Genomic DNA, 16,109 nt, shown 5'->3' with positions numbered 1-16,109 from the left:
CACAACACATAGGAAAGCAAAGAAGCTCAGGCGGCGAAGAAGGGGGAAACAAATGAAGAGTTAGCTTCACAGTTATTGCAATATTTCAATTGTTACTCCTTTCAAATTGACTTACAGTTAACTTGCATGAGCAAAAGATGGAAGTTGGATACGTTTGCGAGTGGGAGAAGAGACCCAGGAGCAATCATTGCCCTTCTATCCCGCTTGTGTGTGCATGGTCATGTAGAAACCTCATCGCGTTCACCACCGATCTGAAAAGTGAAGAGGATGAGAAAGGTATCGCTCACAGCCAGTATCTGTTGCATTGCCATCATTTATGAGTATTCTACTGTGGTGGTCCTACTGTGTTCAGCACATTTTGTAAACGGCATTTGTTGACGTTAACTAATGTTGCTTAGACTACAAATGTCCACATTCATCTGTCGTCGGCGCTCATTAAAGCTTAATAGTGTGAGGATTGATCATTATGCTGTCTTAATATTTCAGATCTTAGCCGCATGATTCATATCATCGACACGGAGCACCCGTGGGATGTGTACTCCATCAACTCGGGCCACACGGAGGTGATCAGCTGCTTGGAATGGGACCAGTCAGGTGGGATTCGGCAGTTGATCATTTTACATTTCAAATGTTTTTATCTGTCCCTTCTATTGTTTCTTTTTTTTTTTTAGCACGAACTTTCCCTGGAAACTCGTCTTCGTTGTAAATGAGGGACACCTCAATGCCTAAGCCATTCAATGCCATTCAAGCCCAATGACACTTGAATGATGTATTAGGGCAGCTTCTGGCTTCTGCGATAGTTCTTCAGGACATGAAGTGAGTCAGATTATTTCCAGCTGTCAAGGTCTGTGACCTGGAATACTGAAAATCCTTTTGTCTCCAGACAAGAGAAAGTTTCACAAGTTAGGAGTAGATTTTATTCAGGTCTCCTGTTCTTTAGAACCAAGGTCCACCTAGTCTAGACCACGGACTATACCCATGTGAACTTATTTACCCGTTCTGCGGTTGGATAAAGGTGTGTGCTAAAGGAATAGTTCTGCGGTTGGATAAAGGTGTGTGCTAAAGGAATAGTTCTGCGGTTGGATAAAGGTGTGTGCTAAAGGAATAGTTCTGCGGTTGGATAAAGGTGTGTGCTAAATGAAAGTGTAATCGTGTTGTCGTGTGATCTTCAGGGTCGCGGTTGTTGTCGGCTGACGGCGACGGCCAGATCAAGTGCTGGGCGATGACGGAGCATCTGGTGAACAGCTGGGAGAGCACGCACAGCAGTGCAGTGGACGGAGACCCCATCGTGGCTCTCTCCTGGCTCCACAACGGCGTCAAGCTGGCCCTGCACGTGGAGAAGGTCAGTACACAACAGCTCTAACACAACGGCGTCAAGCTCGCCCCACACGTGGAGAAGGTCAGTACACAACAGCTCTAACACAACAGCGTCAAGCTGGCCCTGCACGTGGAGAAGGTCAGTACACAACAGCTCTAACACAACAGCGTCAAGCTGGCCCTGCATGTGGAGAAGGTCAGTACACAACAGCTCTAACACAACAGCGTCAAGCTGGCCCTGCATGTGGAGAAGGTCAGTACACAACAGCTCTAACACAACAGCGTCAAGCTCGCCCTGCACGTGGAGAAGGTCAGTTGCAACAGCACTGATGACTCCTTAAGGCAGTGTGTGTTCTTTTTTTTGAGCCTCTGTACATCAAAAAAATCTCGCGGCACACCACCCATCAAAAATGTAGCAAAATGACACACTGTAGCCTAATACGGCAAAAATGATGACAATTATCCATTTGTTTACAGTTCCTTAAGGGCATCACAGCTAGCTGCAGTGCATAGCAACAGCATTGCTATGGAGCATTCACATCAGCATCACTATGAGCTATAGCAGCTCTGAGGAGCACAGTGCAACTCTGGAGACTTTAACTGGATCTGTGCCTTTGTTCTCAGCAACATGTTTAAAGTTGTGTGTCTCTTCAAGAGATTGTTACATCAGAGAATATTTATTTAGAATGAATGGTCAAATCACACACTGAGAAACATACACAATAGCGTAATGAGCAGGTAATAGCAGACTACGTAACATTGTTTCCTTCTCTTGGTCTCTCTATCTTGCAGTCGGGCTCCACCAACTTCGGGGAGAAGTTCTCGCGCGTGAAGTTCTCTCCGTCGCTGACGCTGTTCGGGGGGAAGCCCATGGAGGGCTGGTTGGCGGTGACGGTGAGCGGGCTGGTGACCGTGTCTCTGCTGAAGCCCAACGGCGCGTTGCTGAGCGCCAGCGAGAGCCTGTGCCGCCTGCGTGGCCGCGTGGCGCTCGCCGACATCGCCTTCACGGGCGGCGGCAACATCGTCGTCGCGGCGACGGACGGCAGCAGCTCGTCCCCGGTGCAGTTCTACAAGGTGTGTGTGAGCGTGGTGAACGAGAAGTGCCGCATCGACACCGAGCTGCTGCCCTCGCTCTTCATGCGCTGCACAACAGACCCCGTCCGCCGAGACAAGTACCCCGCCGTCACACACCTCAAGTTCCTCACCAGGGAGAACTCCGAACAGGTGAGGCTCACACACACACACACACACACACACACACAAGTACCCCGCCGTCACACACCTCAAGTTCCTCACCAGGGAGAACTCCGAACAGGTGAGGCTCACACACACACACACACACACACACACACACAAGTACCCCGCCGTCACACACCTCAACTTCCTCACGCGGGAGAACTCCGAACAGGTGAGGCTCACACACACACACACACACAAGTACCCCGCCGTCACACACCTCAAGTTCCTCACGCGGGAGAACTCCGAACAGGTGAGGCTCACACACACACACACACACACACACACACACACACACACACACACACACACACTCATGGGGAGTCACTTCGTATCACACACACTCATGGAGAGGCACTACATCTGGTCACACACACACACACACAAACCCACAAAGCCGGAGTCACTACGTCTGGTCTCATATACACACACACTCATGGGGAGTCACTACGTCTGGTCTCACATACACAGTCATGGAGAGGCACTACGTCTGTGTCTACGTCTACGTCTATGGTGTGTCTCTAGTCAGATGTTTTGTGTGTGTGTGTGTGTGTGTGAGGGTGCTGCTGTGTGTCTCTAGTCAGATGTTTTGTGTGTGTGTGGGTGCTGCTGTGTGTCTCTAGTCAGGTGTTTTGTGTGTGTGTGTGTAGGTGCTGCTGTGTGCTTCTAGTCAGATGTTTTTTTGTGTGTGTGTGTGTGTGTAGGTGCTGCTGTGTGCGTCCAGTCAGATGGGCAGTATAGTGGAGTGCTGGTCACTGCGGAAGGAAGGACTTCCTGTCAACAACATTTTCCACCAGCGCTCACCAGCCGGTAGGTCACTCCGCTACGCAACACACACACACACACACACACACACACACACACACACACTGGACACTCCCACATCAACATACACACACACATCAAATGTTTACACGAGCGGTGTTTGTAAACAGTGCTGTCCTCTCTCATTGGCTCGTGTGTGTGTGTGTTTGTAAACAGTGCTGTGCTCTCTCATTGGCTCGTGAGTGTGTGTGTTTGTAAACGGTGCTGTGATCTCTAATTGGATCGTGAGTGTGTGTGTTTGTAAACGGTGCTGTGCTCTCATTGGCTCGTGAGTGTGTGTGTGTTTGTGAACAGTGCTGTGATCTCTCATTGGCTCGTGAGTGTGTGTGTGTTTGTAAACACTGCTGTGATCTCTCATTGGCTCGTGAGTGTGTGTGTTTGTGAACAGTGCTGTGATCTCATTGGCTCGTGAGTGTGTGTGTTAAACAGTGCTGTGATCTCTCCTCTCTCAGTGGGCGAGAAGCAGCCGATGATCCTGAAGTGGCGCATCCTCTCGGCCACTAACGACCTTGACCGCGTGTCGGCCGTCGCCCTTCCCAAGCTGCCCATCTCCATCTCCAACACCGACCTCAAGGTGGCGTCGGACACCAAGTTCTGCCCTGGCCTGGGTGAGTACCGACTCTGTGTGTGTGTGTGTGTGTGTGTGTGTGTGTGTGTGTGTGTGTGTGTGTGTGTGTGTGTGTGTGTGTGTGTGTGTGTGTGTGTGTGTGTGTGTGTGTGTGTGTGTGTGTGTGTGTGTGTGTGCGTGCGCACCATAGGCCTGGGTGAGGGCATCAGTCTCGGCACAGAATGGAACCGTTTGTCTGTCTGTAAGGTGTTGATTGATTGATTATTAGCATTGCTGACTGATGTTAATGTCGTGTGTGTGTGTGTTGTGTGTGTGTGTGTGTGTGTGTGTGTGTCCACTATAGGCCTGGCTCTGGCGTTCCACGACGGCAGTATCCAGGTTCTGCACCGGCTCTCCCTCCACACCATGGGCGTGTACTACGGTTCCGCCTCCGGTTCCTCGCAGCGCCCGGGCGAAGAACCCTCCATCAAGCGCCAGCGGCCCGGCGGCCCCACCGTCCACTTCAAGGCGCTGCAGTTCTCCTGGACCTCCCTGGCCCTGGTGGGCGTGGACAACCACGGGAAGGTCAGTCAGTGCACCAGCAGTGAGGTGGAGTTATCGCACTGCGTTAAGGTGGAGTAATCTCACTGGAGTTATCTCACTGCGTTAAGGTGGAGTAATCTCACTGCGTTAAGGTGGAGTTATCTCGATTTATCTCACTGCGTTAAGGTGGAGTAATCTCACTGCGTTAAGGTGGAGTTATCTCGATTTATCTCACTGCGTTTAGGTGGAGTAATCTCACTGCGTTAAGGTGGAGTAATCTCACTGCGTTAAGGTGGAGTTATCTGTATTAAGGTGGAGTTATCCCACTGCGTTAAGGTGGAGTAATCTCACTGCGTTTAGGTGGAGTTATCTCACTGCGTTAAGGTGGAGTAATCTCACTGCGTTTAGGTGGAGTAATCTCACTGTATTTAGGTGGAGTAATCTCACTGCGTTAAGGTGGAGTAATCTCACTGTATTTAGGTGGAGTAATCTCACTGCGTTAAGGTGGAGTAATCTCACTGCGTTAAGGTGGAGTTATCTCACTGTATTAAGGTGGAGTTATCTCACTGCGTTAAGGTGGGGTTATCTCACTGCGTTAAAGGGATATTCCGCCATTTTTGGAAATACGCTCATTTTCCACCTCCCCTCGAGCAAAACAATCGATATTTACCTTGTTCCCGTTCATCCAGCCATTCTGTGAGTCTGGCGATACAACTTTTAGCTTCAGCCTAGCATAGATCATTGAATCAGATTAGACCATTAGCTTCTCGCCTGCTAGCTACATGTTTAAAAGTGACTAAGATTTCTGGTAATTTTCCCATTTAAAACGTGTCTCCTCTCAAGTTAGAAAGTGCAATAAGACCAACTGAAAATGAAACCTGGCAAACTACTGGCACTACTACTGCTTGTTGTCTATGGGGACTATTTTCAGATGCTGTGTACGATATCACTGCGCCTATGGTACGTTTGCAAGTTGCCTTGATTATTACGCCAGATGAGAGTGTAGTTCCATGTCAAATCAGCCTAGAAAAATGCCAGGTTTCATTTTCAGTTGGTCTTATTGCACTTTCTAACTTGAGAGGAGACACGTTTTAAATGGGAAAATTATCAGAAATCTTAGTCAATTTTAAACATGAAGCTAGCAGGCGAGAAGCTAATGGTCTAATCCGATTCAATGATCTATGCTAGGCTGAAGCTAAAAGTTGTATCGCCAGACTCACAGAATGGCTGGATGAACGAGAACAAGGTAAATATCGATTGTTTTGCTCGAGGGGAGGTGGAAAATGAGCGTATTTCCAAAAATGGCGGAATATCCCTTTAAGGTGGAGTAATCTCACTGCGTTAAGGTGGAGTTATCTCACTGTATTTAGGTGGAGTAATCTCACTGCGTTAAGGTGGAGTTATCTCACTGTATTTAGGTGGAGTAATCTCACTGCGTTAAGGTGGAGTAATCTCACTGTATTTAGGTGGAGTAATCTCACTGTATTAAGGTGGAGTTATCTCACTGCGTTAAGGTGGAGTAATCTCATTGGAGTAATCTCACTGTATTAGGTGGAGTTATCTCACTGTATTAAGGTGGAGTTATCTCACTGCGTTTAGGTGGAGTAATCTCACTGTATTAAAGTGGAGTAATCTTACTGTATTAAAGTGGAGTAATCTCACTGCGTTAAGGTGGAGTTATCTCACTGCGTTAAGGTGGAGTTATCCCACTGCGTTAAGGTGGAGTTATCTCACTGTATTAAGGTGGAGTAATCTCACTGTATTAAGGTGGAGTAATCTCACTGCGTTAAGGTGGAGTAATCTCACTGCGTTAAGGTGGAGTTATCTCACTGCGTTAAGGTGGAGTAATCTCACTGGAGTAATCTCACTGTATTTAGGTGGAGTTATCTCACTGTATTCAGGTGGATTTATCTGTATTAAGGTGGAGTTATCTCACCGTATTAAGGTGGAGTAATCTCACTGCGTTAAGGTGGAGTAATCTCACTGCGTTAAAGTGGAGTAATCTCACTGCGTTAAGGTGGAGTAATCTCACTGCTTTAAGGTGGAGTAATCTCACTGTATTTAGGTGGATTTATCTGTATTAAGGTGGAGATATCTCACTGTATTTAGGTGGAGTAATCTCACTGTATTAAGGTGGAGTTGTCCACTGTATTCAGGTGGAGTAATCTCACTGTATTAAGGTGGAGTTATCTTACTGTATTTAGGTGGAGTTATCTCACTGTATTCAGGTGGATTTATCTGTATTAAGGTGGAGTAATCTCACTGTATTCAGGTGGACTTATCTGTATTAAGGTGGAGCTAAAGAATGATGGGGCGGCAACAGTGGGATAGTCTGTCCAGTGCTAGTTAGATCGGAAGGAGCATGGAGGATCGAGGAGGGATGTTGAGAGAGGCCCCTGGAGTAGGCTATGGAGGAGTAGCCTGTAGCATGTTAGAGAGCTAGAACTGTTCATTGACATTAGGGCGCTTTAAATACGCGTAATACTTCCCTTGATCATCACGACAAGTGCGGATTTTTTCCACGATTGCATTCACATAGCAGCTGTGGCGGCAACATTACGGCAAAGTTACTAGGTCAGCAGCAGACATATATGATTGTGAGTAGATGGGAGAATAACATCTGTCACATATCTCATTGTATTCAGTGCATGAGGTGGAGTTATCACTCTATTGTGTTGCTCTTATTCATCAATGAGACTGAAGTCATGAAGGGTTTAGTTGTTGCTGTAGTGAAGGCATTTTGATACAGTCCCATCCCAGCTTCATCAGAGGATAATAATGTCCTCCTTTCCCTGCTCTCTCCATCTCTCTCTTCTTTCCCTGCTCTCTCCATCTCTCCCTCTTCTTTCCCATCTCTCTCTCTTCTTTCCCTGCTCTCTCCATCTCTCTCTCTCCCCGGTTCCCTCCATCTGTTTCTCTCCTTTGTTGTCTCCATCTCTCTCTCTCCCCTGTTCTTCTCTCCATCAGCTGCACATGATCCGAGTGTCTCCCTCTATGGGCCAGATGCTGGACATGAACACGCTGCTGCGCCACCTGCTGTTCTTGCTGGAGTACTGCATGGTGACGGGCTACGACTGGTGGGACGTTCTGCTGCACGTGCAGCCGGGGATGGTGCACAACCTGGTGGAGCGCCTGCACGAGGAGTACATGCGACAGAACCAGGCCCTACAGCAGGTACCCTTTAGAACATGGAGAACATGCGGCAGAACCAGGCTCTACAGCAGGTACCCTTTAGAACATGAAGAACATGCGGCAGAACCAGGCCCTACAGCAGGTACCCTTTAGAACATGGAGAACATGCGGCAGAACCAGGCTCTACAGCAGGTACCCTTTAGAACATGGAGAACATGCGGCAGAACCAGGCCCTACAGCAGGTACCCTTTAGAACATGAAGAACATGAGGCAGAACCAGGCCCTACAGCAGGTACCCTTTAGAACATGAAGAAAATGAGGCAGAACCAGGCCCTACAGCAGGTACCCTTTAGAACATGGAGAACATGCGGCAGAACCAGGCCCTACAGCAGGTACCCTTTAGAACATGAAGAAAATGAGGCAGAACCAGGCCCTACAGCAGGTACCCTTTAGAACATGAAGAACATGCGGCAGAACCAGGCTCTACAGCAGGTACCCTTTAGAACATGAAGAACATGCGGCAGAACCAGGCTCTACAGCAGGTACCCTTTAGAACATGAAGAACATGCGGCAGAACCAGGCTTTACAGCAGGTACCCTTTAGAACGTGGAGTACATGAGGCAGAACCAGGCCCTACAGCAGGTTCCTTTTAGAATGTGGAGAACAGAGTACATGAGGCAGAACCAGCCCCTGCAGCAGGAACCCTTTAGAATGTGGAGAACTCGGTAGATGAGGCAGAACCAGGCTCTACAACATGTACCTTTAGAACGTGGAGAACATGAGGCAGAACCAGGCTCCACAGCAGGTACCCTTTAGAACGTGCAGAACTCAGAGTACATGAGGCAGAACCAGGTCCTGCTGCAGGTACCCTTTAAAAAGTGCCTCTTCACTTGGATAGATCTACAACCAATTAGAGCATCATCATCAATCCAAGCGCTCTCTGGTGACGTGGTTGATTATGTTACTGTTGATCATCTGTCCGTCATCGTGTAAAGCCCGCCCTGACAATTTGATTGGTCCGAACAGCTCTGGTTCAATCATGGTGGCGCCACAACGGAGCAATGCCGGAACGTGCTAGTTCGGCTGGCACCCAGGCTAGATCAAATCAAGTTCCTGTTAAAAGAAAGCCAGTTCCTGTTGAAGACTGTTCTCCTGTTCTGCGTGTTCCGTCAGGTTCTCTCCACGCGGATCGTGGCGGTGAAGGCGTCGCTGTGTAAGTTGTCGTCGGCGACGGCTGCGCGCGCCTGTGACTTCCACGCTAAGCTCCTCCTCATCGCCATAAGCTCCACCCTCAAGTCGCTGCTGCGCCCGCACGTGCTCAGTACGCCCGACAAGAGCCCCGGAGACCGCCTGGCCGAGATCTGCACCAAGAACACCGACACCGGTGAGTGTGCTCTTACCGAGATCTGCACCAAGAACACCGACACCGGTGAGTGTGTTCTTACCGACACCGGTGAGTGTGTTCTTACTGAGGAGATATAAACACCGACACCGGTGAGTGTGTTCTTACCGAGATCTGCACCAAAAACACCGACACCGGTGAGTGTGTTCTTACCGAGATCTGCACCAAAAACACCGACACCGGTGAGTGTGTTCTTACCGAGATCTGCACCAAGAACACCGACACCGGTGAGTGTGTTCTTACCGAGATCTGCACCAAGAACACAGACACCGGTGAGTGTGTTCTTACCGAGATCTGCACCAAGAACACCGACACCGGTGAGTGTGTTCTTACTGAGGAGATATAAACACCGACACCGGTGAGTGTGTTCTTACTGATATGACGCCCATATGTAAGGGATAACGGCCGACGAGGTGACCGGTTCGATGGAAATAATGGCTAGGTGGAGGTCTAGAACTCCGGCGACGTGCGAAGCACGGAGACGGAGTTACCTCCGCCGTGCCATTATTTCCATCGAACCGGTCGACCTCGAAGGCCGTTATCCCGCTTATCTCCCGTTTGTATTCATAACCTGTATGGTTAGAACATAGTTTTATTCCACCGTTGCGTCCGTTAACATCGCTAAAACTGTCTTGACTGTGGGACTACTTTCCGCCACATATCAACTTTCTACTTGCAGGACAAAACTGCCGTTACTAGTTCTAAATGGATGGTTGCTATGGCCAAAAGCCAGTCGTTAGTTCTAAATGGCTGGTTGCTACGGCCAAAAGCCAGTCGTTAGTTCTATCTCTCCGGTTGTCAAGCGGGCATATCCCAGGATTCTGATTAACTTTAACTTTGAAAGATCGCTACTTTTGTAGCCTACATGGCATCCAACTAGCTACAATCCACCTCCGTCGTATGCTACAATGTTACTATGGTTCTGCACGTCTGTATTTCAGCTTGGATGCGACGTGACAGTTCATTTAAACTTCGCAACGAGTTTGGCGAATTAATCTTCAAGTGTGATACGGGAACTACTTCAGAGGTAGCAGGTTATACGAAGTTAATGGCCACCCCATCAGCCAATCAGAGAAGAGAATTCCATTGTTGAGGGAGATAAGCTCACATATAGAGGCATATGTTTAAAAACACACACAGATGCTCACATACAGTACCCTCCAGAATTATTGGCACCCTTGGTAAAGTTGACTAAAAACAGGTATAAAAAATAATCCCTTGGTGATTTATTGTAATGTTTCAATGAAACAAAATGAGGAAAAATCCAACATTGAAAGGAAGCAAAGTATTTTGAGAAAAAGGAAAATCTCATAAAGAAATAAATATTTTTAACAAAAACACGTCGCTCACAATTATTGGCACCCCTACTTGAAACACCTTCTTAAACCTCCCTATGTCAATAAAACAGCTTGTAATGTTCTTCTCTGACACCCCATTAAGATGGAGAATACAAAGTAAGGGATTTAAGACCATTCGTCTTTACAAAACCTTCCCAGATCGTCCAGATTCCTAGGTCCACACTAGGTGCATTCTCCTCTTTGACTCACCCCACTGTTTTTCTATGGAGTTTAAATCAGGGGACTGCAATGGCAATGTCTGAAGCTTGATTTTGTGTTCAGTAAACCATATTTGTTTTGATCTGGACATTTGTTTTGGTTCATTGACCTAATGAATGATCCAATCATGACCAACTTTTAGGGTCTTGGCAGAGATTGTTTGATTTCCTTTGGAAATGTTCAGGTTTTTCTTGGTGTTCATGATACCATACACCTTAATTAGGTTTCCAAGGCCTTCGGGAATTAAAACAGCCCCACAATAGCACATCCCCTCCACCATAATTCTCATTAGGCATGGGATTCTTTTCAGTATAGTCATTCTTCTATGTACGCCAAACACACCTAAAGTGTTTTTAGCCAAATAACGCAATTTTCATTTAATCCGACAATAGACCACACTCCCAGACAATGACATGGTACCATTCAGTAACTCCTGCCATTTACATTGTTAATTAAATGACTGGACTGACTTTAACCTGACATGCCATCTAAATAATCTATTAGCAGTGAGGTCACTTTTGAAGATTTTTTGGGGGACTTGGTGACCCCAAGATGATAGCTTTGTCTGTAACTCTCCAACAGTGGTTCTTATGGAATTGTTTGCCTATCATACCATCCTCCATACTGTACGTGGGGGCAAGATAGAGATGGGTCTTTGTCCAAGCATTTTTGTCACATTTCCATATGATTAGAACCTTTTAATCATCATTTTAAAAGGAAATATTGGCATTTTCCACAAAATGACATGTTTCCATAGACAATCTCTTACTCACAAATGTCAACACACTTTCTTTTTATCTAAATTTAGTGCATTCTCTTGTCTTTCCAATGTTGAAAAATGACTAAAGTCACTCAGAGGCTAAATCCTCTATTTTCATACCATAGTGAAAAAGAATGTCATGAATTACTTCTGAAAGTTCACAGACACGCTGATGTACTTAAATAAGTTGCAATTAGATGGGAAAATGCTTCTGTTAGATTTTGTACACAAGATTTTTCAGGGGTGCCAATAATTGTGAGCAATATCTTTTTGTTTAAAATATTTATTTCTTTATGAGATTTTCCTTTTTCTCAGAATAAATTTGCTTCCCTTCCAGGGTGGATTTTTCCTCATTGTTTTCATTGTGGGAGTACAATAAATCACTAAAAGATTATTTTTTATACCTGTTTTTAGTCAACTTTACCCAAGGGTGCCAATAATTCTGGAGGGTACTGTATAGACACATATATGTAACCACATACACACATTGATAACAGCGTCTGGTGCGAACTCTCTCCACACCCACGCATTTCTAACACACACTCTACACACTCCATACACACCCACGCATTTCTAACACACACTCCACACACTCTGCACACACACCCACGCATTTCTGCAGTAAAACGTCCTTCAGTCATCACAGCCTGTCGTGTGTAAACACACTCCACACACACACACACACACACACACACACACACACACGCACACACACACACACTAGTGCAGTAAAAGGCCTTGGGTGTCCCCCCCCCACTGCGCGGGGGCTTTCCTCTCTGCAGGAGTGCTGCAGTAAACGACTTCTCTTCCCGTCTGTCTCTCTTAGCGCTGTCACAGTAGAGAACCGCTCTGCTCCAATCCGATCCGCACGCCCAGCTAGTTAACGAGCACAGACAACTGCTCTTCTTCTCCTCTCCTCTCTGTCTTCCTCTCTTCTCTCTCTTCTCTCTCTTCCTTCTCTTCCCTCTCTCTCCTCTCTCTCCTCTCCCTCTTCTCTTCCTCTCTATCTCTCTCTCCTCTCTCTCTTCTCTCTCTCTTCTCTCTTCCCTCTGTTCTAGTCCTGTAGTCTCTGTGATTCAGCACCCTAAATAAACACTCTTCATCTTCTGTCTAAAACATGCTGTGTGTGACCATCTCTTGTCTTCTTGTCATCTCATATCCTACCTGCCCCCCCCATATCCTACCTGCCCCCCTCATATCCTACCTGCCCCCCCCTCATATCCTACCTCCCCCCCCATTACTACCCTGCCCCCCCCCATATCCTACCTGCCCCCCTCATATCCTACCTGCCCCCCCTCATATCCTACCTACCCCTCCATTACTACCCCGCCCCCCCTTCTATCCTACCTGCCCCCCCTCATATCCTACCTACCCCCCCATTACTACCCCGCCCCCCCTTCTATCCTACCTGCCCCCCTCATATCCTACCTACCCCCCCTCATACCCCCCCCCCCCCCCCCCCCCCTGTGGTGGTGTTGTGCGGCCCCGTGTGGTTAGACATCGATAAGGTGATGATCAACCTGAAGACGGAGGAGTTTGTGCTGGACGGTCCTCCTCTGCAGTCGCTGCAGCAGCTCATCCAGTGGGTGGGAGACTTCGTGCTCTACCTCATGGCCAACCTGCCCAACCAGGTGAGCACGCCTTAATGCACATATTCTATATGGAACCGTCATAATGCACATATTATATATGGAACAGTGGGTGGGAGACTTCGTGCTCTACCTCATGGCCAACCTGCCCAACCAGGTGAGTTAATGCACATATTATATATGGAACCGTCATAATGCACATATTCTATATGGAACAGTGGGTGGGAGACTTCGTGCTCTACCTCATGGCCAACCTGCCCAACCAGGTGAGCACGCCTTCATGCACATATTCTATATGGAACCGTCATAATGCACATATTATATATGGAACAGTGGGTGGGAGACTTCGTGCTCTACCTCATGGCCAACCTGCCCAACCAGGTGAGCACGCCTTAATGCACATATTCTATATGGAACCGTCATAATGCACATATTATATATGGAACAGTGGGTGGGAGACTTCGTGCTCTACCTCATGGCCAACCTGCCCAACCAGGTGAGCACGCCTTAATGCACATATTCTATATGGAACCGTCATAATGCACATATTATATATGGAACAGTGGGTGGGAGACTTCGTGCTCTACCTCATGGCCAACCTGCCCAACCAGGTGAGCACGCCTTAATGCACATATTCTATATGGAACCGTCATAATGCACATATTATATATGGCAGTGGTTCCCAAACTTTTCTGGCATACGGCACCCATAAACATATTTCTCTCCATCCACGGCACCCCTAATTTCTTTTTTACTTTTTACTCTCAACATCCTTTGTACTATATTTGTACTTCATGCCATTTTCTTTAACCTTGTGATATGTTGGATAGGCCAACACTGCTTTTATCATAGGCATTACTATGATAAGGTGAAGTTAATATCTTTTTTTTGTTTTATTCAAAAGAACTACTCTCATTCAACTCATTTAATTGAACTTTGAATAAATGGTGATCAGGATGTGAAGAGACAACATGATAACCACCTGACCTGAACCCATTTCACTGCAGAGGGCAGTGAATAACCGTGTTTAAAGGGAACGTGATTTAACATAATTAACTATATTTACGACTTCATTCAGTACATCCGTCAGGTCCATGCAATGCGTCGCTACCATGGCAGAATTCTGTTGCATAGCTTTCGTTACGACGCCTTTGATCCGACCTGTCATCGAGGCCGCCGCGTCAGTGCACACACTTAACGCACTTATCCAAGCTAAGATTATTGTTCCTCGAGTATTCATCTGTCACCTTGAATATCTCATCTCCGGTAGCATGGTTGGCCAGTTCTTTGCAAAATAAAAAGTTCTCTGTAAATTTGTCCTCATGTTAGCGAGTAGCTGGCAAAGGCCATAGCATAAGTGGACTCGTATTTGAAGCGCAAACTTCCCCAATAGCCGTAGCCATCGTTAGCCCACGTCTCCCTGCAGACCAGGCATACTGGTGTGGGACACGTTACCTCGCCACCCCAAGTGAACCCATACTGGAGGGAGGAGTCGTTATATTGCCTCACTTTTCTCTTTGCCGATTTCGTGTGGTCAGATTACGAGGTCTGTCCCTGTGGAGATGCATGGCGTTCTCTTTAAAAACGTATCCATTGCGCCTACGGAATAACGAACGAAGTCACCGAACGAACTGTTGTTGACGTTACGTAGGGCAATAACAATAAGTAGGCTAGCCTACATACAGCACAGTACGACAAACTGTAGCCTATTGTTGTTTGTGCTGCAAGTAAGTTTTCAATTGATAGTGCAATAAAATTAATTTTGAAATGGATAATGCTTTTTAAAATGTCATTAAATTATCAAGCCTTAGAGATGAGCATGCGTCACGGCACCCCAGGGTGCCGCGGCACCCACTTTGAAAACCCCTGCTATATGGAACAGTGGGTGGGAGACTTCGTGCTCTACCTCATGGCCAACCTGCCCAACCAGGTGAGCACGCCTTAACGCACATATTCTATATGGAACCGTCATAATGCACATATTATATATGGAACAGTGGGTGGGAGACTTCGTGCTCTACCTCATGGCCAACCTGCCCAACCAGGTGAGCACGCCTTAATGCACATATTCTATATGGAACCGTCATAATGCACATATTATATATGGAACAGTGGGTGGGAGACTTCGTGCTCTACCTCATGGCCAACCTGCCCAACCAGGTGAGCACGCCTTAATGCACATATTCTATATGGAACCGTCATAATGCACATATTATATATGGAACAGTGGGTGGGAGACTTCGTGCTCTACCTCATGGCCAACCTGCCCAACCAGGTGAGCACGCCTTAATGCACATATTCTATATGGAACCGTCATAATGCACATATTATATATGGAACAGTGGGTGGGAGACTTCGTGCTCTACCTCATGGCCAACCTGCCCAACCAGGTGAGCACGCCTTAATGCACATATTCTATATGGAACCGTCATAATGCACATATTATATATGGAACAGTGGGTGGGAGACTTCGTGCTCTACCTCATGGCCAACCTGCCCAACCAGGTGAGCACGCCTTAATGCACATATTCTATATGGAACCGTCATAATGCACATATTATATATGGAACAGTGGGTGGGAGACTTCGTGCTCTACCTCATGGCCAACCTGCCCAACCAGGTGAGCACGCCTTAATGCACATATTCTATATGGAACCGTCATAATGCACATATTATATATGGAACAGTGGGTGGGAGACTTCGTGCTCTACCTCATGGCCAACCTGCCCAACCAGGTGAGCACGCCTTAATGTACATATTATATATGGAGCCGTCATAATGCACATATTATATATGGAACAGTGGGTGGGAGACTTCGTGCTCTACCTCATGGCCAACCTGCCCAACCAGGTGAGCACGCCTTAATGCACATATTCTATATGGAACCGTCATAATGCACATATTATATATGGAACAGTGGGTGGGAGACTTCGTGCTCTACCTCATGGCCAACCTGCCCAACCAGGTGAGCACGCCTTCATGCACATATTATATATGGAACAGTGGGTCATAATGTATGTATTTATATATGGAACAGTGGGTGATAATGTGTAATTATAATTTCATATATTTGTGTATGGAACAGTCATGTTTCTTTGTAGTCAGTGACAATATGACAGTTTAAGTCAGTAGTGTTGATTTGATCTTGTGTTTGATATGTGTTGAATCTGTGCCTAACTTCAGCCCCCCCCCCCCCCCCCCC

At 47.0% G+C, this 16,109-nt stretch overlaps 1 protein-coding gene across 1 annotated transcript in view; it reads left to right on the top strand.

The window, feature by feature from the left end:
* The first annotated feature begins 24 nt into the window (after positions 1-24).
* The window catches only part of med16 (mediator complex subunit 16), a 20,880-nt gene continuing 4,795 nt past the window's right edge, over positions 25-16,109 (top strand). The window contains exons 1-10 of the mRNA XM_062556405.1: positions 25-276; positions 487-594; positions 1,173-1,342; positions 2,110-2,541; positions 3,258-3,363; positions 3,831-3,986; positions 4,290-4,510; positions 7,436-7,642; positions 8,774-8,984; positions 12,816-12,949. Coding sequence (XP_062412389.1) covers positions 138-276; positions 487-594; positions 1,173-1,342; positions 2,110-2,541; positions 3,258-3,363; positions 3,831-3,986; positions 4,290-4,510; positions 7,436-7,642; positions 8,774-8,984; positions 12,816-12,949 — 1,884 coding nt within the window. The 5' untranslated portion in view covers positions 25-137. The remainder of the gene's footprint in view (positions 277-486; positions 595-1,172; positions 1,343-2,109; positions 2,542-3,257; positions 3,364-3,830; positions 3,987-4,289; positions 4,511-7,435; positions 7,643-8,773; positions 8,985-12,815; positions 12,950-16,109) is intronic.

This window comes from Sardina pilchardus, chromosome 15 (assembly GCF_963854185.1).
Source record: "Sardina pilchardus chromosome 15, fSarPil1.1, whole genome shotgun sequence".
Classification (NCBI taxonomy): Eukaryota; Metazoa; Chordata; class Actinopteri; order Clupeiformes; family Clupeidae; genus Sardina; species Sardina pilchardus.
Note: the sequence above shows the minus strand (reverse complement) of the source record. Positions and strands in the feature narration are given on the sequence as shown.